We start from the raw sequence: 27,607 nt of genomic DNA, 5'->3' as shown, positions 1-27,607 counted from the left end.
TCTGTCCTAGTTTTGTAATCCATTTGGATTTTGTTTTCATTGCCTTTAAGCTCTTTCTGTGTCATTTCAGGAAGTAAAAGTCAACATTTTTATCATCACAGCTTAAGGTTTTAAATGCTAAAGGAGGAATGGCCACACCTCCTCCATTAATATTTGCTGACAAGTAAAGCCTTTTCTTTTTATAGCTTAAATTCCTCAGTACTATCAGGCAGTAGCAGAATGGAAATGATAGTACCCTCCGCTGAGCAATGGAAAAAGCTGGTCACAACCGCAGACTACGAACATAACATAAAAACTGGCTGCAAGGTACACACAGGAAAACATTGCAATGCTTTGAAACAAGGTTTATTTTTAAATATATTACCAAGGTGTGCAGTGGACAGGAAAAAGAAGAAATTGTTATGCAATTTTTAGAGTATTGGCCTGATAGCTATTTTGCCTATAGAATTTGATACTCTACTCCAATGTGAGTTTTCAAATATTAGCACTCCAAAGCCTGTAAACAGAGCAAGTTCCACTGGTGAAAGTTCTTTGCTTTTTCAGCCCCCGTAGAATCTTCCTCCTCTGCTTCTCCTTTGAAATGAGGGCTATAGAGCTTAGAAAATCTGGAGTCCAGATGTACACCACTTTCCTTCTCTTGGCACAGGCTGCCAAACACAAAATGAAAAGATAAATGACAATCAGCTGTGCTCAGGACCAGACTATCCCTCGGAGCTGAAAGGGAGATGTGGAGAATATCCTTCCCCTCACCGCATGTCCACTCAGCTGCACAGACATTTGGTATCTATTCTTGTACAGGCAACTATGTAAGGAAATACCAAGGTGAAAAAGAAGGCCTGGACGTGTAATACATTAAGTACATTAAGACCATGTGCTGAAGATTGACAATGACATAGAGCAAAGAATATGAAGAAATGAGAGGTTGAAACCCACACTGAGTTTTGAGGAATAGTTCGTCAGGAAGAGAAAGAAAGAAGGAAATCCCTACAGAGAGAAGGACATGCAGGAAACCGCAGGAGTGGAAAATAGAAGGATGAATTTCAGAAAGTACAGTGAGCTAGATATTGGGAGGTTAAAATAGCTAGACAACAGAGGAGACTCAAAGGACAAAGTAAGAAATACTTTGGTCGACTGCAGACAAGGATGAGGTTTTTTCCAACACAGAGTTTTGGTGTACCATTTCCTTCAACCCTCAGCTTATTCTTTATTGACAAACCAAAGCAATAAGTTCAAGACCTTTAGAGGTTAAGATTATTGCTATAAGTTTTTCCTGTGCATTGTATATTTTGGGGGCTTTCTGACTGGTTTTGATTAAATTAATATATTATCCTAAGTGCCTCCAAATCCATGAACACCTTCTACCTACCCTTGGACATTTTGTTTATTGTAACCTACCTCCTCTACAAAGAAAAGTAGAAAGATCAAATTCATCCTGTAGAATGACCTTGGTCATGGATGTGTTGAATCTCTATTGAGTGGAGCATATGGGAAGGGAGGGAAAAAAGATGGCCACAAGATGCTCTATAAAAAAAATGTATGAAAGACAAGGGGAGCTTATGGAGCAGAGAAGATTGGGATAGAATTTGCATTTTAAAAAAACACATTATTTGTTAGTAGGATAATAGAGGGTAGGTCATATTCTCTAATCTCTGTCATTTTAAAACATGACTATCAGTGCCTGGGATGTGGCTTTCCCAGATAAATAAATAAGCAAATCTTGAAAAAAGTTACCATTTATCAAAATTAAGTTTGGGCCAGCAAGATAGATGAGTGGGTAAAAGAACTTACTTAAAGACCTGAGTGCAGCCCACAGAACCCACATCAAGTTGGAAGAAAGATCTGAGTCCACAAATTGACCTCTGACCTCTACATGGGTGCTGTGGTAAACACACTGACATACATACCATGTGCACACACAATATTCATAAGTTTAACTTTTCTTGAATAAAATAAGAAGTGTTTGTGTAATCATATCTTAACTTACAAGTGAAACTTTACATAATTATACACTCAATTTTATTTTGTGGATTTTAAATTTTCAATTGACTGAGATAAAGTGGGAAAACACTACATACTACGAACATATATAGGGACCTAGTATTTCTTTTATAATTAATTTCAACATGAATGAATCCTTGCTTTTCCTATCTCTTTGTTGCTAAAATAGTTTACATTACTCTCTGAATTTAATGACTTTTGTTATTGAAAACTGAACTTCTTTTAAAAATGAGAGAACTTAAAGAAAATCTCGCCAGTGAGCCAGTCTATTTCATTTTTTCAACAGTGAAAACTGAGAATGTTGCACACCAAAAGCCATTTAGTCACAACTCAGTGTGCCCCTTCTATAGCAGAACCTTTCTTTGCATACTCTTCATCAGATTGTAACTTCTCTACCCATAGCTATAATCCCTGCTTTGTTTGCAAAGCACAGGCCTCAAGAAGTGAAAAATCACAGGTCCCTGTCAGAGTCTCTCAAATCTACTTGACTTTCATATAGAAAGATTTGTACAGAACCGTTTTTCTCAAGGAGAACTGTGTGTTTACTTAACTTTCTTATAATGGTGGGAAAGTAGTGCAGAGAATATATTTACAAACTCTTGTCAAAAAGCAAGAAGCACATATGTGTGATTTTCTTTTTCATTAGCAAGAAATGCTCATAGTACAGTTACCTAATTCATGTGATATAAGCTAAAACCATTCTTGACCAGATGTGGGAGTCTGTGATGAAATATTTTCACCATTAAATTTGCTCCATCATCAGAATAAGCCATTGTGGCCGCATTTTACCAGATCTCCTATCAATCCTATGTAGACTCGACTGCCACCATATTTCCTTCTTCCCGTACATTGTCTCCCACTCTCAGGTTACTCTTTTATCTCTGTGTACTTGAACATTTACCCTAAAAATCAGTAGAATTGCTTTTGAGTACTGACCTATTTATCTCAGCAATAAATGAGGTCAATAGAAATTTAAAACTAACTCAAAGAGTAACAAAACAACAAAGCGAAGAGTTGATCAAAGAGTATCTATCTGCATTAATGAACACTTTCCTCCTCTTTCTGTGCCCTCTGAGATACATGTGTGTGCACACATCTGCCATTACAGATGTTGCATTGACTGGTCACTATCTACTCCATTAGAGAATTAAATCCTGATAAATAGACTTAGCTGACTGAGTGTCTACCATGTACTCGCATTTATTCATTCATTATTCTGATGGGTGACTATTGAATAACAATCACCATATACTGGGGTTGAAAATACAATAGAGAGAAAAACAGGAGAAGAATTTAAGTCCTTAGGAGTTATTGTAATGAAAGAGGTCCCAAGAGTAATAAACACACAAATAGAATCAAGTTGGTGAGTATGAAGGTGAGAGTAGATGAGATTTCTTTATATTTTGAATTTTTTACACTGAAATGAGTAAAATCATTTTCTGAGACCAAAATAGAGGAGACTGTGTGAAAACTTGAGACTAGAGACTGTGATAATGTGCTAGAAGAGTGTATTTTTTTCTATAAGTGCATGGTCACAGAGACCAATTACTCTGCTCTCTTAAGCTCGACAGTCAGTACTTGCAGCAGAGGGGCAGATTCGGTTAGGCAGTGGAGCCGCTGCTCTCCACTGGTATTATCTCATTCTAGTTCCACAGCTTGGTTGTTTATTTTAATACCATGTCATCTAGACAATGGATGAACATAGAGTTTCTTACCTCATAAAGTCTATGCAGATGAAAAGCATTGAACCCAAACTGACTGTTCAAATCTCAAGTCATTTGCTTTAACACGAGATCCCTGTCAGGTGGAACCTGTATCCTCATCTTTGGAACTTGTGGATTTTGCAATGAACCGATTTCAGAAATGAAGTATTGAGTAATGGGAGCATACTCAGAGAACACTCAATTCCTATCTTTCTGGTTAGCAGGAGAGCTAAGATGAGCCAATCTGGTTAAGGCTGCCAAAGAGATAGGATATTATTAGTAAAAATACAGCAATGAGCTCACTACAGGGGCATGGACTGAACCAGTTATAATTGCATTCCATTGAGGACATCGTGGGACTTTTGCACACTAAAACATAACACCCACGGAAAAACAGAAAATGCTACAAATGGGGTCTCACAAGCCATGAATTTGTATGAAGAGAAAGGAATGTAGTCAAATTAGAAAAATAGCACAGCAGGTGGACCTATGACATCTCCATGACGTCTGTATTCATTGTGATTATAAATATACAACTGGAGATGTTAAAGAAAGGCAGCAGCACTGGAGAGAGGACATAGAAGTTAAATGTGCATCTTCCTCTTCCAGAGAACCTAAGTTCAGTTCCCAGCTCCAAAATTGAGCAGTTCTCAACTGTAACTCCAGATTAAAGGATTCTGACACCCAACACTCACTTCTTGTCTCTGTGGGAAGTCATATACACATCACACACACACGCATGCACACACACGCATGCACACGCACACGCACATACACACACACATACACATACATGCATGCAAGAACACACGCATGCATGCTTAAAAATGAATCTTTAAAAAAAAGGTGGCAAACAGATGGTGCCTCTGCATAAGGATGAAGTTTATGAAATTTGTTATTTATCTTCAGTTTGCTTCTCCGTACGTATGTGCATGCCAAGCAATTAAGATCAAGAAAGCGTTCAGTAACCTTATTTTGTATAACTTCCAGGGTAGCCACAGAAAGAGCATACAGTGAGATGGAATTGCCTGTTTTCTACGTCTACTCTAAATCTTGGGATAACAATCCCATTTTCTAACATTCTTTTGAGCTGATTTCTCTTTAGTATGCAACTCTCTTTTCTCAATGTCTGCAGCCTGAGGAGCTACCTAGCTGCTCCAGTTTGGACACAAAGGTTATCTGTGTGATGTTGGGCTTTTATCTAGGCTCTTGTGTCCCTGTCCTTATCTATAAACTAAAGAAATGATAGTGCATACATTATGGAGTTGTTTGATGAACTGATCAATGTCTAATGTTTAGAAGAGTGCCTGGAGTCCTAAGTGTTCCTTCACCTTTAGGCATCCTAGACATGCCACTTGGATGGTTTATGTGTTGCATTCTCCACATGAATAGCCATTCTTGTCACAGAGCTGTGGATATACAATAGTCCAGGGTCGTAAAATTTTTTAAAAATGCATTTCTCTTCTTCCAGCAAGCTTAGATTTGTTTAGAAGCCACATTTATATATTCGCATGCAAGTCACTCTAGACTTTAGAGTTGAGCTGGGGAGACAGCTCTGTGCTTCTGCTTTTCCAGAGGACCAGGGTTTGATTCTCAGAACCTGTGTGATGGCTCACAACCATCTGTAACTCTAGGGGATCTGATGCCCTCATCTGACCTCTCCAGGCACTGTCATTATATGATACACTTACATACATGGAGATAAAATATCTGTATACATAAAATAAAAATAAATAAATCTTTAAAATAAAAGACTTAAATATACCCTGAGGTGAAGTCAAGTGAGGAATGAATAAAGGTACAGAGCACAATTTGTTCTGTAAAATCTCCTTGGTAATCTCCCTGGCATGCCTATTAGGCAGAAGAGGGGGGGGGAAAGGCATAATTAGTAAGGAAGTAAAGACAAATAGCATGGTCTAAGTTGTTTGTGAAGCCCTTACTATGTAGTGGGAGGGGCAGATTGAAGCGTTGTCTGAACTCGTTCACTCTCCACTCCCAGCAACTGTTTACCATTACCACAAACTTCATAAGCACTTGACACAATAGTTTTAACATTATATATTTATATTTGTTTCTTTAACTATCTACTCAATTTTCCAAGCAGGGGACTCAATTGTAGTTTTTACTCATTCTTATAAAGATTACATGTATGCAATTTTTATGCATGAGTATAATCTTTTTTAACAAATAGATGTTGAGTAGGATTTCAACATGAAGAGATAAGTGCTGTGGTATGTACCAAGCCTGAGCCAAGAAGAAAACACCTCGCCCTTGCTTAGCAGACACAGCATGTTACCAAGCAAGCCATTTCAGAGGCTATTGCTACAATTCAATGCATAAACACCACTACTGTCTTACTATGAAACTACCAGTCTCTTTTCTGGTATGAAAGGATATTCCTATCCTGAAAGACCCAGAAGTGGATTCCAGGAAAAGAAGTTATCAATCAATGAAGAGTGCTATGACGTTTGCTCCATAGCCAAGACACTACAGATGCATACAGAAGTGTCTCCATAAGGTCCCACACTGGTGAACACTGGTGTCAACAGCAGTGGGCCATACACTAGCAGTCCTTCCAGAGGCTTCCCTCCCTCTTAGTGCTTCCAAGATTTCCACCACATTACCTTCTTGTCTTCAGATCCTCATCTCATCTGAATGTTGACAGGACAAGTGAGCAGAATCCCAAAAGATATAGAGTTCACTGGACAAGGACTAGAAGAGAGTACACTATCCATCAGTGAAGGAAAGAGATTCAATTCCTGTTTCTTTCCTTACTTCTCTCCTCTTTCATGGATCAGAATTGTGTTTTAGTGGAGACCTTAAAAGTTATTCACGGGCTGGGGATTTAGCTCAGTGGTAGAGCGCTTACCTAGGAAGCGCAAGGCCCTGGGTTCGGTCCCCAGCTCCGAAAAAAAAAAAGTTATTCACAAGAAAAAAAGCCCTGAAATATAAATGATTGTTATATTATTTTATTATATATTATTATAAGATGAAATATAATTAACATACCATGAAGATATTAAGAGTAAAAATTTAACTGATGCTATGTACATTAGAGAAACCATTTCAGAGCCAAAAGCCCAGCATGGTGCAGGTGGACAGGAGGTCCTAAATTTTCGAAATAACATCGGAAAACCAGATCTCTGTGCTCATGAATCTTTCACTAAAGACCTTCTTTGTGTCTTTTCCTTTCTGAAACATAACTCAGGGCCCAGGAATGTGATGTTTAGCCCTCAGTAGGAACACTTACACAAACAGTTCCTTGAAGCCCGGCATGGAGCCCGATCATAAATTTTATGATGTGCTAAGCGCATGTTCAAGGAAGTATTCATTAGTAAGGCCATAAGTTAAATGAGGAAGGGTGGCCCATACCTTAAGTATTCCATCATTTCTGTTCTGTTTATGTATGCAGACCAAGTGTGAAGCTTACATTTGTTGTTAATGTATTCTCCGTTCAAATGTTTGCTTCTAGTCAAATGTATTTTCTTTTGCATCCCCTGACAGTTCTCCTTTGCAATTGGGAGAAAACGAGAACATATTTTGAAGTCGCTCTCTGGATGTTGATGTTTAATTATTCTGTGGAGACATCACAAAATGCTTTGTAAGCCACGTTTAGTGAAACATAGAATTACTCCTCTCTGATAAGTAAATTAATCTATATTCAAGATCATAGATGGGACTTGGCAACAAGCTACTCACCTCTGCAAATCACATTTTATTTTTTTGGTTCTTTTTTTCGGAGCTGGGACCGAACCCAGGGCCTTGCGCTTCCTAGGCAAGCGCTCTACCACTGAGCTAAATCCCCAACCCCTGCAAATCACATTTTAAACAGCAAAGCACATTAGTGGTTTATATTCCATTACCAGTTCATGATTGCCTTTGGCCTTTGGTCTCTGATTTCAGCAAGGCATTTGTAGGTGCTTCAAAGTGAAAGATCTTATTTTAAATTTTTAAATGTAAAAGTTAGATGAAGCATTTGCTTGTCCTACAAGAGCTCTCAACTCAATCTCAACACTGCAGAAAAATAATCATCACATTTTGATAGTAAATATAATTATAATGTCAAAATGTTCATGATGATAGTATTTCTAAGCATCAAGTTATATATTCAAGTAACCATTGAAGTTCGTCACATGGATTTGACCAACTAGCACTGAAAATTGTTAGCTGGATGCATTGGGCTACTCTCTTCTTTGAATTCAGCACTACTAAAAGCATCTAGCCCACATATTTCTTATGGAGATTAAAAGAAATAAAACAATAAAGCTATATATGTATATGTATGTTCTTTGTATGACTCCTAGAAATTATTAGCAAATGTTAGCAGCTGAATTATAATTATAAATCAGCATGTGTCATTTGTTGTAATAGATTCTCTCTATAGTCTCATGACAACATTGCAAATGAGGTGCAAAGAGAATGTAAGAATCTCTGTTTAGGAAAGTGAGCTGAAACTCAGACTCATAGGACCAAGCTGAAAAAAGGCAGAATAATGATTCAAAGCCAGACCACTCTGCCTCCTTTTCATCCTCAGGTTGCCACATCTAAAACAAAACCACTTGCAAAGAAGGATGCAAATTTTAGCTAAAAATTAAAAGCAAATAAATGAAAGAATTATGTCCCTATCACATTGCCCAGAAAACAATAGTCAATACCTTACTAGTAGCTCTGGTTCTGGACCACACATACATTTCCATAACCTTGGAACGTTCTACTGAACATTATCATGCTAAGCATCTGCCTGTGCAGCTTTTGTCAAAATACAAAACATTTTTCTAAAAATTATAATATATAATATAATGTATGCTCATGTATAAATAATTGAACCTCTGTAGGGAATTCCATGGGGCTGGAAACTAGAAGTCTCAAAATCTTACCCTAACCCTAACCCTAACCCTAACCCTAACCCTAGCCCTAACCCTAACCCTAACCCTAACCCTAACCCTAACCCTAACCCTAACCCTAACCCTTACTAGTGCAGTAAGTGGATCTCTGCATTTGCATGTATCTACTCATGCAAATCTACCATCCCCTAAGAAGGTTTCTATCACAATAGAATTACTCACATTAACCTCAAAGAGGAAAAGTGCCACTGACGCATTCTTCATTCTTAAATTAAAGGCTTTAGGGATAGATCCCACATAGAACACACACATTTCCTAGTTGGAGAGACAGCATTGCTCAGGATGATAGTGAGACTGAGTTCCCTCTAATCCTTTTGCTTGTCGGAAGGGATTGCTATGCTGAGGCCATTTCCTTCCCAGTAAAGAAAGAGCATTACTGGCTCAACGAGCATGCCCTCTGAGTTCCAGTTCCCTTAGGAGACTATGGTTTGCACATTCATAATTATGTCTAGTTTCTCAAGCAAACATATTTATGAGCACTTCATCATCACAAAGAACAAAAGAAAGACATCCCAGCCTTATCTGCTTTGGCGCTGCCACCCAAGGCTCTGTGTATCCCAGAAACACAGTTTCATCATGCTGACCCTAACGAACAGCTTGATCACAGAGACAGCTTCCAAGAAGAAGAAATAAGAGGGAAAAGAATCTGTACTTGTTCTCTTGCCAGAATAGTCACAATATTGTCCTAATGCAGAAACCTAATTTTATCACTGTTTAAAGCCAGTTGCTGTAACTCGCTTATTATGTGGTTGCTTCTAGACAGTGCCTGGGTTGAGAAGTCTTAAGGATGCAGGTATCGGGGGCCATTGTGCCATCAGCTAATGAATACTCTTTAAGTACATGGGATATGCTGAATACCACTGTAGGCCAGGCACATTGTAAACAAGAGTCACATAATAGGCACAGTGTCAAGGAAGAATGACTTGGTGACCAGCATTCCTGATATGACCAACATTTAGTAAAGACTGTAAGTCAAAGATCAGCCCCAATGAACTGTTTTCCTTTACTGTTAGTGTCTTATCTAAAAACAACAAAATCAAGTTTTTTTCTTCACTTTCTTTTTTATTAACTTGAGTATTTCTTATTTACATTTCGAGTGTTATTCCCTTTCCCAGTTTCCGGGCAAACATCCCCCTAATCCCTCCCCCTCCCCTCCTTTATGGGTGTTCCCCTCCCCATCCTCCCCCCATTGCCGCCCTCCCCCCAACAATCTAGTTCACTGGGGGTTCAGTCTTAGCAGGACCCAGGGCTTCCCCTTCCACTGGTGCTCTTACTAGGATATTCATTGCTACCTATGAGGTCAGAGTCCAGGGTCAGTCCATGTTTAGTCTTTAGGTAGTGGCTTAGTCCGTGGAAGCTCTGGTTGCTTGGCATTGTTGTACATATGGGGTCTCGAGCCCCTTCGAGCTCTTCCAGTTCTTTCTCTGATTCCTTCAACGGGGGTCCTATTCTCAGTTCAGTGGTTTGCTGCTGGCATTCGCCTCTGTATTTGCTGTATTCTGGCTGTGTCTCTCAGGAGCGATCTACATCCGGCTCCTGTCGGCCTGCATTTCTTTGCTTCATCCATCTTGTCTCATTGGATGGCTGTATATGTATGGGCCACATGTGGGGCAGGCTCTGAATGGGTGTTCCTTCTGCCTCTGTTTTAATCTTTGCCTCTCTATTCCCTCCCAAGGGTATTCTTGTTCCCCTTTTAAAGAAGGAGTGAAGCATTCACATTTTAATCATCCGTCTTGAGTTTCATTTGTTCTAGGCATCTAGGGTAATTCAAGCATTTGGGCTAATAGCCACTTATCAATGAGTGCATACTATGTGTGTTTTTCTGTGATTGGGTTACCTCACTCAGGATGATATTTTCCAGTTCCAACTATTTGCCTACGAATTTCATAAAGTCATTGTTTTTGATAGCTGAGTAATATTCCATTGTGTAGATGTACCACATTTTCTGTATCCATTCCTCTGTTGAAGGGCATCTGGGTTCTTTCCATTTTCTGGCTATTATAAATAAGGCTGCGATGAACATAGTGGAGCACGTGTCTCTTTTATATGTTGAGGCATCTTTTGGGTATATGCCCAAGAGAGGTATAGCTGGATCCTCAGGCAGTTCAATGTCCAATTTTCTGAGGAACCTCCAGACTGATTTCCAGAATGGTTTTACCAGTCTGCAATCCCACCAACAATGGAGGAGTGTTCCTCTTTCTCCGCATCCTCGCCAGCATCTGCTGTCCCCTGAGTTTTTGATCTTAGCCATTCTCACTGGTGTGAGGTGGAATCTCAGGGTTGTTTTGATTTGCATTTCCCTTATGACTAAAGATGTTGAACATTTCTTTAGGTGTTTCTCAGCCATTCGGCATTCCTCAGCTCTTCACTTTTTTTTTTTTTAATCCACAGAATGTCAGTACTGGGGCTCAGAGCTCCAGCTGCCAACTCTGAACTTTGAAGATGTGTTAAATGATGATGACCATGCATACAAATGGCTTTCTAGTCTCAAGAAAGTAGGCATTGTGAGACTCACTGGAGCAGCTGACAAACGTGGCGAGATCATAAAACTTGGGAAAAGAATTGGCTTTCTGTACCTCACATTTTATGGGTGAGTTTTCAGATGGTTTGCTTTCTGCCATGACAAATACAGTTGGATCTATTTCCAACTGGGGATAGGCTTTGACTGCAAAATAAATGAAATTACTTTTGAGTTTATATTGTAGAGAACATTACACGTGAAAGAGACCTTCACAAGCCTAAGGCAGCACACAAGGAACACGCAAACATATTTAGATATGTTTGGTTTGGCCCATAAGGTGTTGAAAGAAAATAGAATTCGTTGTCAACACTTTAAAACTCAGAGGCTTGAAATTTATGTGGACATATCTTTTCTTGAAAAACCGCATCTAGCAACACTAAGCCTAAACATACCGTGCCAACAATCTACTGAGCATAAACAGGCTACACCTTGAATCATTTGCTGAAGTCTTCTCGTTCCTCAGGCTTGCAAGGCTGTGATAACATAAAAGTATGTTGTCCCTAATGTAGAGTAAGATGTACAAATGATCAGGAACAGTAAATCATCTCCTTTAATCATTTCGGTGAGTTTATTCATAGCAAAAGACTACGTCATGTTGGGACATAGACACCCGACCATTAGCATAAGAATTTACTTACACTGTTAGCAGTTTTGCTTTACATAAAATGTATATAACAGTTTGGTCTGCAAGAATTGGTGCTTCTGTCAATTTTGCAACAATAGTAGTCCAATAAATGGAAATAAAATATTTGAAATTATTAAGAACCTCAAGTATATATTTTAATTCTTTTAAAACCTCTAAAATGGAGATTATCTTCCAGTCCATGAGTAGGCAATATAAAGCTCAAAGAATCAATCTATAATCCAAATTCACACAAATAATAATAAAGGAGGCAAAGTATAAATCTGCATTGCTTTTATATTCTAACACTATTTCATGATGAAAATGCATAAAAAGGTGCTTTTTGAGACTGAACTACACTCAAAATGAATTTCTTATAAGTTTTATTGTTTAGCTTCCATTTACAAATAACAAACATTTGAGTTATTCCAATGCACTTCACATTTTCAGAATAGTGAACAGTTCAGCGTGTTTTGGAGCTTCCTAGTAGAACCCAAACCACACATCATCTAATTGAGAGTCAGAATCTTAATACTGATGTTCACTTCGACATACATTTGGTTTGTTTCTACAGGTCCTATAATAGGGCTGAATCTCTTGGTCACTGATCTAATACTGTGAAATTTTTGAATAAATAGTAAAACAATTTGTCAAAACAAATCAGACCTGTTACTCCTCCTGATTGCATTTAGCCAAGGTCTTTGTACCGAGCCAGAAAGTTGTTGCTGTCCCAACACACCTTCCCCAGATGCTCGAGCCTTGGCAGGATCCCTCACAGTGCACACATGTTAATATATCTCTTTCTTACCACCTTACCACAACAGTCCCCACATATTACCAGAGTTTCTGCCACATTTTCTACAGTTTTTAATTCTCTACAGTCCATAACCAGCAGAGGGTTTTGCTGTCATGCCAGTTCTGTTTTGCTTTCCTATATCAGACATTTGTATTACTGTTGGTGTTAAAGGGGAATGGGATAAATTGAATATCTTCTTTGAAGTTAGTCATTTCTGATCCTCCTCTCTGAAATATGGGGAAAAGATATTGAAGTTTGCATAATATGAGACTTTGAAAACTATTGAGGAATTTTATTAGTGTTTTTTTCTGAAAATTAATGTGTGTAAGGGACTATGCTAGGCATTTTATTCTAAAATGAAGTTTGCTGGTTGATATAAGTACATCAGTTGGCTTTCTCTAAATAATCTAAAGAAATAAGAATTCCACAGAAACCAAAGGTCAAACTTCAAACATTCCAGGAACATTTCACATTGCAAATGAGGTAACATTTCAGTTCACACTGCCAACAGAAGTTTGAAGGGGTCAAATTCTTCCTCAACATAGTGCAAAGTAGGATCAAAATGGTGCAGTATCTAACGAGCAAGATGGCCTTTTAAAAAAACTACATTAAGAGACAGAAAGATGGATCAATACTTAAGAACAGATACTCTTCTTGAACAGGACCAGAATTCAGTTTTCAGTGCCTTTGTTGTTGGGCAGCTCCCAACCATCTGTAACTCCAGCTCCAGGAGATCCAACAGCCACCTCTACTTATATACACAAATCCTCACACACAGAGACACACAAATATGGATAATTTCATTTTTTAAATAAAAAATGTGTATGTTGTGTGTGTGACATGATAAATATTTATTTAATTGACCATGCTATGTTACATGGCATCTTTTCATTATGCCTATGTTAATTCAGCTCAAACATACACCATCCATTCTCATGCCTGTCATGGACTAGTAAAACTGAGACATATGTATTTCATTACCACAGTCATTCAGAAGTCCTGGCTGCTGAAAATGTTGGGTAATCAAGTTATGGTTTTAGGTCTAGCTCAGTACCTATGCTGGAGTCAGCATATAAGAGATGATGGTAGACATAGTCCTTTTCTCTGTTGTTTGCTCAGAATTGCTTCACTCCCTTCTTTCTAACCCCTTTTTTTCACAGGACACATGGTGCTTGCTTTCTGTCCCCTGTTATATTTTCTCTGGACAGACAAAAGACAACTACATGCTAAGCCTGTTTAAGACTAGTTTTATTTTTGTTTTTTTTGTTTATTTGTTTGTTTACTTTAGGGGGCTTTGGGTTGGGTTAGTTGGTCAGTTGGTTTATCTATTGCTGTCTTTCTAATTTAGTCAACTAAGCTTTTTGATTATCTCTTCCAACAACTATTCTTGGTACATGATCCTTCATCTGGAAACCTCTTCAGCTGCTGGGAAGGAATCTCCCTCAGTCAACCCTGCTCTATGACATTAGAACCTGTACTTTCTTCTGAAGTCTAGGAATTATGATAGAGTATAACATCTCGTTACTTCTCACACGAACAAATTTTGTAGTCTCAGTGACCAAGGAGGAAAGAAGAAATGTAAATTCTCCTCTCCCCTACTAACTTATAACATAAAATGGTTTCTACTTTTTTGTTGAATAGCCTGACTTTATTTATAATTAGCTCTGTATGTTTAAAAAACTAACACAGCTGTAAGCTATCCCTACTGTTTATTTGCTAGCTTGTGATTGCTTAATTTTATTAAGACAATACTGAGAAATCTGAATCATCTCAAATAAGGAAAAATATCAAACCCTCAAATGTTCCTTTCTTACTAATTGTGTGACTACATAAACCAGCTGGCTCTGCCAGGGCAGAATTATTTGTGCAAATACATTTGTGTGTCACAAAGTGAGAGAAGAACTAGGAGGAAAGTGGTCCAGTTTGGGCAATTAACTAGTCACCCTGTTGTAATCTTTGAAACATGTAGATATTACTGCCCTATTCATATTGAGCACCTTTCTGTTCAAAATGAGGACCTGATCAGGACCATCAGTAACAACTCACTACCTGGCACACAAGTTCCCACTAAGTGAGTTTCCAAGCCTAAGTACCTCCATCAACTCAAGATTTGACATTTTCTTTCACAGTGTTATTAACAGCTGTCTTGATTTCAAAATTAACCTCATAAGGGACTCATAGCAATTCTTCATTAAACAATTAAAGACAAGGGGCAAAGGCTTGCAAGGTCATCTTCCTAGACTACTTTCTTTCTAGACCAAGGCCAGACATGCAGCTTTATATATTTTTGGTGAAGGAGGGGGTTGTTTCTCTAAAAGTGTGTTATTCGTTGAGGTAAACGTATTGCACAGGTACATGACATAAGGGCTAGACTGTATGAGGAGTGAACTGAAAAACCAAAGCATTCTGAAATCAGCTTCAGGAATAAAATTAAGAAGATGAGGCACAGAGAAAAAAGTGGTTAAAGAAAATAAACAGGATCTTGATGTTTATCCAATGCTATCTATTGCCAAATAACACCCTGTCATAATTAAAACATATAAATACTTTGGCATACTTTTTCTAAAAACTTTAGAAATAGACTGAGATCTGAACACTCTAGGACATCCATATTAAATTAGTCCCCAGAACAGACAGTTTAATCATAGATTTGCTCTGAGCTACTTGTAAGTGAGAAGTCCAGCTAAGCCTGTTGTATAATTTCCCATGGCTCTGTTTCTCCTTAGCTGAGGGCTTGGCCTCACCATTCTGGAGTGTTTTAATCCCCACCATGCCTTCTGAGATCTTAGGATGAAAGTTTGCTGGAAAGAGAATAAAACACTGCCCCGTTTCACATCTGTATGAGTGCCTTGCATGCAGACCTCATCAGATGAATAAAATCAAACAAAAAATATAGATGTTTCTAGAGGGCTGTCTGTCAAGAACACTAGCCAGAGAGCTAAGAACTAGAATACTGAAATAGCATCTAGGGATTAAGACTGAAGAAGCTTCCCATCATCCATTGGACTTTTGACGGTCTTTCAAAAGCTGTCTGTAAACCAGGCCAGCAACATGTCACACACAAGGTTGTGTTAGAGATTGTGGATGTATGAGTTGAATAGTCACAGTCCTTGGCATCCAGCCCTTTGGAAATTGTTCCCACCATTAACACTGCCTTGAAGTCAGACTTTGAAACACCTACTGGTTTGACCAGAAAATATTGCTGACATGTGGGTAAAAATGGGAAAAGAAAAAACAAGCTAACCCATTTTGTTGAAATGTCTCGCCAAGAAACAGCTTGGGAGGGGTTGGGGGACTGGACTACATAGCCTGTCTTGGAGAAAAATGGTTTGTGGGGAATGGAAACCAACCTAGAAGTGATTCAGACTTCAGAGAAAAACAAAGAAAACTTGTCTGAGTTCTGAATTTAGTTGTAATCTTAACCTACATTGAAAAGACTGAACCGCTGGAACTTCATAATGAGTTGTTTTAAATGCACCACTGACTATAGAGTTTGAGGGGAAGGAAAGCCTTTAAAATGAGTATTCTAGTAGGTACTAAGGTTTCTTAAGCATGGTAACATGGTGTTCTGTTCCTACAGCCATTGTAACCCCTGTTCATGTTATGTGCCAAGAGCCAGTCCCTGGGGTTCTTTTTGTGATATTAAGTTTCACAGTAATTAATGCTGCTGCCAGTAAAACCATGTGCTTATGAAGTCATCTCATGAATGGAAGAAAAAGTAATTGTGCCTCATTCTACCAAGAAAGCATTTGAAGAAATGAATGATGCAGCCTGTTTAGTTAGTCACTTCTTTTCCACAAGTTTTCTGGTGTCCATGGCTACCTTTGTGACTTCCCATGCAGCCAGGACCAAGCTGTTGTCACTGAGACAAGAGAAGTAATTTTGATAAGGCATCATTTATGGTTTAAGAATTAAACTCAGTTCTTTGCAATCAGTATTGTGAATCCTCACAAATCCAATAGTCATTATACCCATAATGCAGGTACAAATCTGAGGCAAACAGGGTTACTTGCCTCAATATCCCACCATGGTTTTTTTGCAACCATTTAGTTTGGGTTATTTCCTGTATGGTTTGCAATGCTGGAATTTTGGGCTGTTAAGTCTGCTTTCTGGGGTGTTACAGTATATTTTTTAAAAAGTTTCTTTTAATCTGCAATTGTGTTGGCACTGTAGGGCCACATGACATCTGTGGATATTTTCATCTCAGTCAACGAAGTGTCTTACCTGCAAAGCTACATCCCATATCACACTGCCTATGGCTACTCTATGAGCCTGGCAACAATCTCTCTACCCATCTAGTTCCCAAGGCAGGTTGCCACCATGCCAGATATACACATCCCAATCCCATGGTGGCCCAGTGTGTCCAGCCACCACACACTCTCTTGAACTCCATTAAATCGCCACATTAAAGAACATACAATACAATAACTTCTGATCCAATTGATAAGATATAATTGCCCACCTAGATAAGATATATTTTGCTCATCTAGACACACAAAATCTTGTGCACATCCATCCCTTAAGAATATTCATAACAACCTGTTAAATGTGCAGAGAGAAATATTAGCATCGTCCTCCATGTTCTCTCTGTTGCTCCCCTTCTCCCTCTGGTCTCTTCTTCCTCTAAAACTTTTCTCCCACCCATCCTTCCTTATTGACCAATGTTAGGCCTCGTTCTATCCTATACCTGCCTTCACCTGTATAATGACATCAACCTACACTGATGGATAGCTGATTTGGTAAAGTTGTGGCCAAACAGCATGAAGACCTCACTTCAGATCCCAGAAGCCATATAAAAACTCAAAGATGATGGCATGCACTGTAATCCTAGCATTGGGAAGGCAGAGACACAAAGGTGCTCTGAAGCTTGCTTGCTCACACTTACATACGCACAGACACACACTCACATATACTCACACACACTCATGCATATCACATTCTTGGAGGAGTTATCGAAAGCTACTCTGTTATCCTGTACTTGAATTCTTAATCTTTGATAATGAAGGCCTTTGATAATTCCTTTGGAGTAATTTTTTATGAGTCATTATGATGGTTTGTTTATGCTTGGCCCAGGGAGTGGCACAATTAGAAGGTGTGCCCTTGTTGGAGTAGGTGTGTCATTGAGGCCATGGGCTTTAAGTTCTAGCTGCCTGGAAGTCAGTCTTCTCTTAGAGGCCTGCAGATGAAGATGTAAAACTCTCAACTCCTCTTACACCATGCCTGCCTAGATGCTGCCATGTTCCTGCCTTGATGACAATGACCTGAACCTCTGAATGTGTAAACTACGCCCAATTAAGTGTTGTCCTTGTAAGAGTTGCCTTGGTCATGGCATATGTTCACAGCAGTAAAACTAACTAACTAACTAAGTTGGTATCAGGAATGGGGTATTGCTGTGATAGACCTGACTATGCTTTTGTTTGGAAGAATGTGGATTTGGGGACTTGGCATTTGGAAAGTGGTAGTATGTTTTAAGTGGAGCTGAATGGGCTTTCTTAGTAGGAATATGGAAGATTTTGTAGCTGAGAGTGATTTGAACTATACAGACCTTCCCAAGAGGCTTCAGTGAAGAAAAAAATTCAGTAGATGGCCTAGAGTCTATTTTGTGCTATTTTAGTGAAGAATATGGTTCCTTTTTGCCCTTGTCTGAAGAATCTTCCTCAGGCTAAGGTAAAGAGATTTATATTAAATTGCATTGACAAAGAAAGATGTCTCAACAAAGCCCATACTGTATTTTCACAGCATATACTGTATTTTTTTTGTTAAGTCTCATGAATTGCATTTTGAACAAGCATATCAAGCTGAGAACGGAAAAATAACAAAATACATAGTTTAAATATTAAAGGGCACCAGGAAGTAGAATGGAGCTAAATCTTATGTTCTAGGAGATAACAGATTAAGGGAGTGAGACTTTGGGGCAAGATCCTACCCAGCTAAGTTTATATCCAGGCATGGTGATACATACACACCTTTACTTCCAGTAGATAAAGCCAAGCAGATCTCTGAGTTCAAGGCCAATATAGGACAGATCAAGTTCTAGATGAAGAAAAACTTGAATCCAGACAGTAGACACTTTAATCCCAAAAGAGGCATGCAGATCTCTGAGTTTAAGGTCAACCTATAGATCAAGTTCCAGGACATCCAAGCTTAGGCAGCAAGGGTGTTGGAAAATAGAAAGCTAGCAAGATAGTTGCAGGGGGGTGGACATATTCCAGGCACAGGAAGCAGAAGAACTTGGCAGCTTTGGCCATGTGGCTCTAGAGTTAGACTCTAGAAGAGACTACTGGAATAATTGATGCTGGTTAGGTTAAACTAAGAGATTAGTGGTGATTAAGAAGAGACCAGCATCACTGAGGTAAAATCTTCTGGGAAATATTTTCTGAGAGCACAAAGCTGTGTTCTAGGGATAGCAAAGGTTGTACCTCATGCTGCAGTTGTACTTGGTAATAGATAAGAGTCACCCAGGTCATACTGGCTTTGAAGGCATGAAGGGGTCAATGAAGAGCATCTGAGGCTTGGCACTGTGAGAGGCCATGGAAGGCCATTGGTGAAGGTGCAGCCTGAGTTACAGTTGATGACCCAGTACTAAAAATGCTATGCAAACAAGTTGAGGCTTGGCACCAAGAAGAGAACCTATGAGAGGCTATTGGTGAGGCACAGTTGCAGTGGAAGACACCAGAGTATTGGAGATGCCAGTATCATCAAGAACAGCCACAGCAGTGAAGTGGATCAACCTAAGCTTAGAGTGCTACAGAGGGCAGAGCTGGAGAAGTGAAGCAAGCCCTTTGAAGGAGCCTAGAAGATCATGTATGAATCCCTGATGTTGGAACAAGAGAGAAGCTGTGAAGCTGAAGTTAACGAAGAGACCCCAAGATCTTAAAGATGCCAGAGCCATGGGATACCTGCTGAGGAAAGCTGCTAATAGGAGTAGCACCAGCCCAGGAAAAAGAACTTTGTTACAGTCAACGAAGATGAAAAAGGAGGTGGAGATCTTAGACGGCTTTAACATCAGACATGGAGATGAAGAGTTTGGAGTTTGCCCAGCTGGTTTCCTGTCTTGCTTTGGGGATTACAGTTAAGTGATTGGATAAATCTCAGAAGAGATTTTGAACTTTGGACTTTTAATGTTGTTAAAACTGCTATGGACTATGGGGACTTTAGAAGTTGAACTAAATGCACTTTTTTATTATGCCATGGCTAAGTATGGCCCCCATAGACTCATGTGTTTGAACAAGCCTATGGAGGCCAGGGAGTAGAATGTGAAGGTTTGTATATGCTTGGCTCAGAAAGTGGCACTATTAGGAGTAGTCTTGTTAGAGTAGGTATATCACTGTGAACCTGGGCTTTAAGTCCCTAGTCCTGGCTGCCTGGAGCTCAGTCTTCTCTTAGAGGCCTACAGATGAAAATATAGATCTCTCAGCTCCTCCAGCATCATGCCTGCCTAGCTGCTGCCATTCTCGCACCTTGATGATAAAAGAGTGGGCCTGTGAACCTGTAAGTCGGTCCCAATTAAATGATATCAGATGTCTGTGTAAGAATTGCCTTGGCCATAGCATCTGTTCACAGCAGCAAAACCCTAAGACACTCATGTTTGCAGAGCAATAAAAATTTTCAGGTGAGGGGTTGGGGATTTAGCTCAGTGGTAGAGCGCTTGCCTAGGAAGCGCAAGGCCCTGGATTCGGTCCCCAGCTCCGAAAAAAAGAACCAAAAAAAAAATTTGCAGGTGATAAGGCACTTTCTATTTCTACCTATCCACATTAAACATTAAATATTTTTAAATATTCTATGAAATTTTATTTTTTACAACTTTATTCAAGTATGATTTTGAAAACGTATATAATGAGTACATACAATGTAATACACTGTGAAATAGTTAACACGAAAAAACTAATTTACATATTTACCATTTTTCAGATATGGAGAGGTCTGTTTGCATGCAAATTGGATACACTTGATAACCTATGCCTCAGCAAATTTCATATGTACAATACATGAACAAATGTAATGAAAGTACTAAAGAGTTGTGCTTAATTTTTAGATTTATTGGCTTATTTTTTATGTGAACAATGTTTTACCTATGTGTATATATGTATACTATATATATTCCTAGAGGCCAGAAGATCCTCCGGAATTAGAATAGACATCTACTAGGTACCATGTGGATGCTGGGAACTAAACCTGGGTCTTCTGCAGGAACAGCCAGTGCTCCTGACTGCCGAGCCATCTCTCAGAAATTTTGTACTTTTAAGCAATGTCTCCCCCTTCCGTTCATCCCTAACTCATAGTAATCACCATCTGTTCCCCATTACTGAGTTCTCGTGGTATAACATAACATAAAGTCACATAAAATAAATGCACAGCTAAATTAATTATTATCATGCAAATGCAAAGGTCCATGTCAAAAAAGTAGACCACTGCAGCCACCACAAACCCCAACCACATGTCTTAAGCAAAACCAAACTTTTGGGACCACAATGTTTGCTTCTTTGCTGTCCTGGTTTAGTGTCATCATCCCTTGTGTACTTTCCTTGGCTACTCACATTCTCAATTTCCTGGATTTCTTTGTTTGTTTGTTTTTATCTTTCTTATGTGTTGTCATTAGTTTGAGTAAACATAAATTTACTGCTTAGCCCAAGTCTTCTGTCCCTGAGCCTGTATTTATTTTGCCTGTCTGAAATTCAGCCTCTTGTAAATTTCTCAGGAAAGACCCATGGGAACGATATTCTCTGGATTCTTGAATGTTGACAGCAGCTTAAGACTCTTCTACTTGAAAATTGGCCTAGCTCAATAAAGAATTCTTGGTTCACATCACGTTTAACAAGTCAGGAGAGTTTTATTGGTAATCAGATTTGATTTTCTTTATGAATAATGTAATTTCTCTACCTGGACACTAAGGGTTTTTTTTTCTTTGAAGTCTGGTCATTTCACATGCCATTTTTTGGTATGGGTTGTTCTGAGGTCAGTTCTTCAATGAGCAGTACAAGTTTTCCTTTAAATTTTCAAGTTTTTTTTCTGGAAATGTTTCTATTTGTTGTGTCCCCTTGTCTAGGGCTCCATCTTATGGAAGTCCCATTATGCATGTGTTCGGTCTTCCTTACTGCCTTCCGACTCTCTTCCTTTCTCTTACCTTACACATTCTCTCTGTGTTTAATGTTATTTATTCATTTTTTACTGAGTGTGTGTGCATGCACACATGTGTGAGCACCTACTTAGCTCTATGTACAGCACAAGCCCTTGAGGACAAAATAAGGATCTTCTGGAACAGGAGCTGTTAACCACCAGATGTGGGTGTTGGGAACTGGACTGCAAGAGGAAGTCCTCTTACCCATTGAGGAGCTACCTCTCTAGCCCTCTTTACTTAATTTCAAAGTCATCTCTTTTTTTTATCTCATAGCCACTTAAACACATTATCGGTTGTACGCATTTCGTTTCTCATTGCTTCTAGTTTGGTCTTCACTTAAGGATTTTTTTTTCTTTCCTAAGTATACATTCTGCATTTAGATTTCTATTTCTGACAGACGTTATTCACACATGGAACGATTTCATAGATGACTAGACTCATTAGAAGGGGTTGTAAATAGTAAAATTATACAAAATCAAAAATTGTGGATCTGGGGAGATGACTCAGTGATTAAGAGCTCTTGTTCCTCTTCCAAAGGATCAGCGTTCAGTTCCCAGCACCTACCTCCCATAGCTCACTAATACATGTAACTTCATCTCCAGAGAATCTCACATCCTTTTTGTGCCTCATACACGAGCACCCACATGCATGTGCACAAAGATACAAGCTAGCCTTGAACTCATAGATTTTGATCTTAAAGTCCTGGGATTAAAGATGTATGCCACCGTGCCTGGCTAAAATAAAGCTTTTCTAAAAATTAGGAAAATATGACACTTTTTGGTTGTGGGAGGCCACACCTACCTGGAAGAGGATGTCAGTGTTCTGTTATCTTATGGCCTATGTTGCTTTCTTCATAACAAACTTGATAGTGCTCTGTTACTAGCTTCATATGAGATTAAACTTGAAAATAAAAATAACAATGAAAAGGAAGCTGTTCTAGAAACCTGAAATTAGGATTTTGGACCTCAGTTTCAATGCTATAACTCATAGCTTTCTAAAGCCACTTGTTCTTCTCCTGAACTGAGACTGCACAACCTTTTTACTTTGTTGTGGATGATGTAAGTTCAGTGTGGAGACTGTTCTTCAGAAAGAAGCTATGTCATGGAACGGAGACTTGTGGGGTCAATTTCTAAAATTCAATTATTGACCCCGCACCTTACCGTGGATCTCTTAAACTCAAATATTCTGAAATGAGGACCCTGCATCCCATCTCATTGGCATTCCCTACTGCCTCACTGAACTAACAGTGAGTATCCTCCAATGATCTATGCAGACAAAGCTGTACCCCAAAGAAACCTGGACATTGTGTCTTGACATACAGTTCCTAGGTCAACCTATTCTTTTTGCCCTAGATACTAAGCCTTTGCATTTATCCATTAGCTCCCTAGAGGTACAAAAGGTAGCAAAATGCGTTGAATGGCAGTATGAATCCCAAGTCCAAACCGCCATGCTTTCTAGGTTAAAATCCAGTGTTTCTTCAAACACTAAATTGAGAAAATAGTTTGAAGAGAAAACCTGTAGATTTAGCAATTTTAAAATGGTTCAAGGATAGCAGCTCTGTATGTAAAGCACTTGCTGTGTAAGCACAAAAGAGTTCAGATCCCAGCACCCAGGAAAATGTTGGGTGGGCATACAGTTCTAGAAGCATGAAAATTCACTGTGGCAGCATCAACAGGTATGCAGGCAGGAACAGGAAGGTGAAATCTTGCATCTTCAATTGCAATCATAAAGAGAAAAATTTGCAAGTATAGTGAGGCCTGAAGTTCTCACAACCTACCTCAGTAATGCATTTCCTTTCATGACGCCATGCCTCATAAACCTCCCCAAACAGTATCACCTACTGGAGACCAAGTGTTTTGATATCTGTGCCTATGGGGAACATTCTCATTCAAACCACTACAGGTATTAGCTAAGAATAAGTTCATGTTTTTAGAATAACTAGACTCAGAAATGTTGCTACCATTTAGATATACTAAATGCCACTACCTTGTTCGTTTTAAAATTGTTCATTTTATAATATATGAATTTTTGTAGTTAATCAAATGGATTAATAATCCCAATATGAACCCCTCTACCAATCATATGGGAGAGGCTAGCTTGTGTGCTATTCATCGGTGACTTGACAGGAGAAATACAGAAATGCCAGTTCGGAAAGAGCCGCTTAAGAGAAAGAAAGGTTGAACTTTTTCTGGCTGTTAGTCATTATGTTAATTATTTCATAAAATGGAAAGTTTCCATTTCCTCTCTCATAGCAAATACATTGTAACACATTTCCTCTGGCTTAGTGTCAACCTTTTAAAACACATGTTTCTTGTATTTTGCAGACACACTTGGCAAGTGCAGGACAAGATTGATGCCAACAATGTGGCTTATACAACTGGGAAGCTCAGCTTCCACACAGATTACCCAGCCCTCCACCATCCACCTGGGGTAAGGTGAGCTTCAACACACTTTCCACAAGCCAGGCCAAGAAAAAATGTTCCCCTGGACTTAGTCTAGATAATATATCTCATTGCTGGATATGTCTTATGTCCATCTTCTTTTCCGAGCACAATCTGAAATCACAAATGTCTTGGGCCTAAGTTCTAAATATCCTCACTTTTTAAAGGGAAAAGGACATTTTTATTCATCTGCTTGGATATAACTATTGGGTATTTTGCTTCACCAAGACAAATTTAAAGATAGCGATATATCTTGGGATTTTTCTGCACGTGTATCACTCCCATAAGAGTTAAACAGGAAGGTAATGTGGAGGTGTGGTGTGCAGTCACATGGGTATCCCTTGTATCAGCAAATGAATTAACTTTCCAAATTGGGTTTTTTGGAGCTCACTTGATAAAAGTCTTTGCTGCACAAACATAAGGAGCTGTGTTCAGAAACCTGTCACCCAGGTAAAAGGGTGTGGGTGTGGGTGTGTCTGTAAAACCAGCTCTGAGAGGGCAGAAAAAAGCTCTCCAAGGCATGCTAGCCAGGTAGTGCACTCAATTGTTGAGTTCCAGGTTCAATGATAGACCCTGTTCCTAAAATATCATGGAGAGTAACTGAAGAAATGTTGATCTGCTGCTTACACACAGGTATGCATGTGCATGCACGCACATACACACACACACACACACACACACACACACACACCACAGACCTCATCAATTTAACAGCTTAAAAGAAGAATCAGTATAGGAAGACCACTTGACATTCTGCCCCACCCTTCATGCGTGTACCTGGACATGTGCACACCTTCACCCTTACATGCACAAACCCACAAAGTTGAACTGATGAGTAGTTCCTGTGAAATCAAAAGCTTAGCAAAATACTACCAGAGGATGCAGCTCAATGGTAAGAGTGCTTGACCAGCATGTATTAGACTGTTCAAACCCTGTCTGTGATAAATAATAATGATGAATATTAACATCATAATAAACAGCTAGATACTCCGCACATGTGTTTTTATTATTGGAGCTGTGCTCAGCTAAGCGGCTATTGTTTTCAGTCATCTGGCTCTTGTCAGCTGTTAGATTGGTTAGGAAACAGCTCACTTCAGATGGCCCTGAGATGGTTTGACTCTGCTCCCCCTAGTTTATTCTCTTCCAACAGGCTAGCCTAGTCTTTCTCACACGACAACTGGCAACATTTTCAGTGAGCAAGCCAAAGCATGTGTGAGTTCTTGGGACCTAGGCCAGTGATCAGCATACGGTCTCTTCAGTGATGTTTTATTTGTCTAAGCAATTAAAGAGACTAGCCCAGACTGAGGAGATAAGAAAGTGGATTGCTCTCATGAAGAGCTGGAAAAGTGGATTATGAAGGGGATATCAGCATATGAAAGAGAATAGCCACACTCTTCTTGGGTGCTCTCTCCTAGCGCACCAAGATTGCTTGCCAAAGAGGAAGCATAGTGCATAGCAGTTTTATCCATGAGAATTTTGACTTTCTCTCTACATCTTTACAAATCATCTTCCCAAACCAAACACATTTTTACAAAATCATTATTTTCTTAAACCAAAAAATAGTCAGAAAACTGAAGACAGTGTAACACTAGGTTTTTAGCTAAAGTGAACTGAACTTAAACAACCACATACAAATCCATATCTTCAGAGATAGATTAAAAAGTTAGGCAATTCTTGAATTAATTAAGAATGAATGGGCCAAAATCAAAATGAATTCTTTTTGGCCAACATCGTAACTGAACGTGTTTTCCCTGTGCCCGGGTTCTTACCATTGTTCTTGCCAGAACTAGTTAGCTAAGCTAGTGTTTGACTTCATATGTTTTAAATTATTACATTGATTGTAAAGCATCACATGATTTCTCTGAACCAAACAACAGCAGAGAAATGACTCCTCTGATCACCTTTTGGGACAGGAGCTGGAGAAGGAAAGGAACAATGAGGTTTGTTCTGAATGTGGTCCAGAGACACCAAACCACTCAGCGCATTCCGTCTGCAAACAGTTGCTTGGAGATGTGGAATGTAGAACAACTTAGAAAAACGGATCTGGATAACTGAAAGTCCTACTTGAACTTTTAAATTATGTTTGGTTTTTTGTGAGTTTCAGTTTGTTTCTAAGTAAAAACTGAAATCCTAAGGAAAAAATGATCCAATGGCTTCCAAAAAATACCTAAAGTATAATATTTGCATCGTCTCAGTATTTTTGCTTTCTCAGAGTTTTTGGCTTCTTTACATGATTTCTTATAGAAATCATTTAGGGTAGACAAACTTGATTATGCCTTGCTGCATTAGACAGAAACATACAGAAGCATAAGGTTTTCGAGGACAACCACTCCTGGATGAAGAACCTGGACTTGAACTTACATCTCTGCCTATATGTTTAACACACCATTATGAGTCAACACTGGAGTTACTAACATCCACAATACGTGAAGTGATAGGTTATTTATAGATATTATCATATTTTACAAACTCTTCAAGGACAGTAACTGAATTTTTTAATATTCATGTATTTATTCTCAGAACATACAAACTTATCTTCTCAGAGAATAGAAAACAAATTTTACTGACTTAAACTCCAAGGGGCAGGGAGAGGAGGGATGTCCAGAGTGCACAGCACCCGTGGCACAGAGGTTGTGTGGTACAGGGCTGCGCAGTTCTAAGGGTGCTCAACCTGCTTTAAACTCCGAATGGGAAACCAGTTGTCAGAGTGACAGAGTCCAAGGTCCACAATCCTCATGATGCCAGATCCCCTGGGTCACTCAGGGCAACTAATGCTGTACAGTCACACAGGTGTGCTAAGGAAGTCCCCTCCAGGTGACCAGGTAGTAACTGAATTTTAAACTTCTTTGTCACTCAAAACTTAAGACATCTTTGTGCATGATAGACACAAGAGCAATCTGCTCTAGAAAAGCCATGAAGTATGCAGTAAACCAAAGCAGGCATCCAAAGCCAACGGCTTTTCGTAGTTTTTAAATAATGAATCACTGACTTGTTTTCATTCTAGCAGATAAACACAGATAGGCTGTGTCATTGTGAGTCTTCCATTTTGAATCATGAAGAGTCTTTTAATACCAAAGTTTGATCTTTTCTTTAACAAATAGAAAAGGTAAATGTTCTTTTCAGTATGTTTGCAATGATCTGGAAAATTACTTTCCTGGTAAGGGTTCAACTTGATCAGGATGAGAAGACACATCTTAAATGACACACAGATGTGGCCTCACTCACTTCTTTCTCTGGGCCAGAAGTCACATGCTTCCATAAGGAAATATTTAGAAAGGAATTTTTTTATTCTGAATGATTTATGTGAAACAAAATTGGGTTTTATATATGACAGGAGTATATTTAGCTTTTAGATCAGTGGTGAAATATTGTCAGACTCTATGAGCTATTTTCTTTTATAAGATTGTATTAAAACATAACAACACAAAAGGAGATATTATTTGGTATGTTCATATGCAAAGATATCAACTTTTTTAAACTAGCATTTGAATCAGTAGGTTCATT

At 38.9% G+C, this 27,607-nt stretch overlaps 1 protein-coding gene and 1 long non-coding RNA gene across 9 annotated transcripts in view; one reads left to right on the top strand and one right to left on the bottom strand.

Moving 5' to 3' along the window:
- The window catches only part of Bbox1 (gamma-butyrobetaine hydroxylase 1), a 49,158-nt gene that overhangs the window by 11,694 nt on the left and 9,857 nt on the right, over window positions 1–27,607 (top strand). For 7 of the 8 annotated variants that reach the window (XM_039105801.2, XM_039105804.2, XM_039105802.2 and 4 more), the window contains 2 exons: window positions 10,997–11,195; window positions 23,987–24,092. In XM_039105801.2, the coding sequence (XP_038961729.1) occupies window positions 10,997–11,195; window positions 23,987–24,092 (305 nt within the window). Of the gene's footprint in view, window positions 1–10,996; window positions 11,196–23,986; window positions 24,098–27,607 lie in introns of all 8 variants that reach the window. The other variant, XM_063284524.1, reaches the window with a different exon arrangement.
- LOC120101622 (uncharacterized) lies at window positions 242–26,097 on the bottom strand. Its single transcript, XR_005502326.2, has 4 exons — window positions 26,005–26,097; window positions 7,074–7,277; window positions 6,326–6,413; window positions 242–647 (listed from the first exon to the last, which is right to left on the bottom strand). It is a non-coding gene; the product is annotated as an uncharacterized LOC120101622 (long non-coding RNA).

This window comes from Rattus norvegicus, chromosome 3, assembly GCF_036323735.1.
Source record: "Rattus norvegicus strain BN/NHsdMcwi chromosome 3, GRCr8, whole genome shotgun sequence".
Taxonomy (NCBI): domain Eukaryota; kingdom Metazoa; phylum Chordata; class Mammalia; order Rodentia; family Muridae; genus Rattus; species Rattus norvegicus.
The sequence above is the reverse complement of the archived record's forward strand: the minus strand, read 5'-3'. Positions and strand labels throughout refer to the sequence as shown.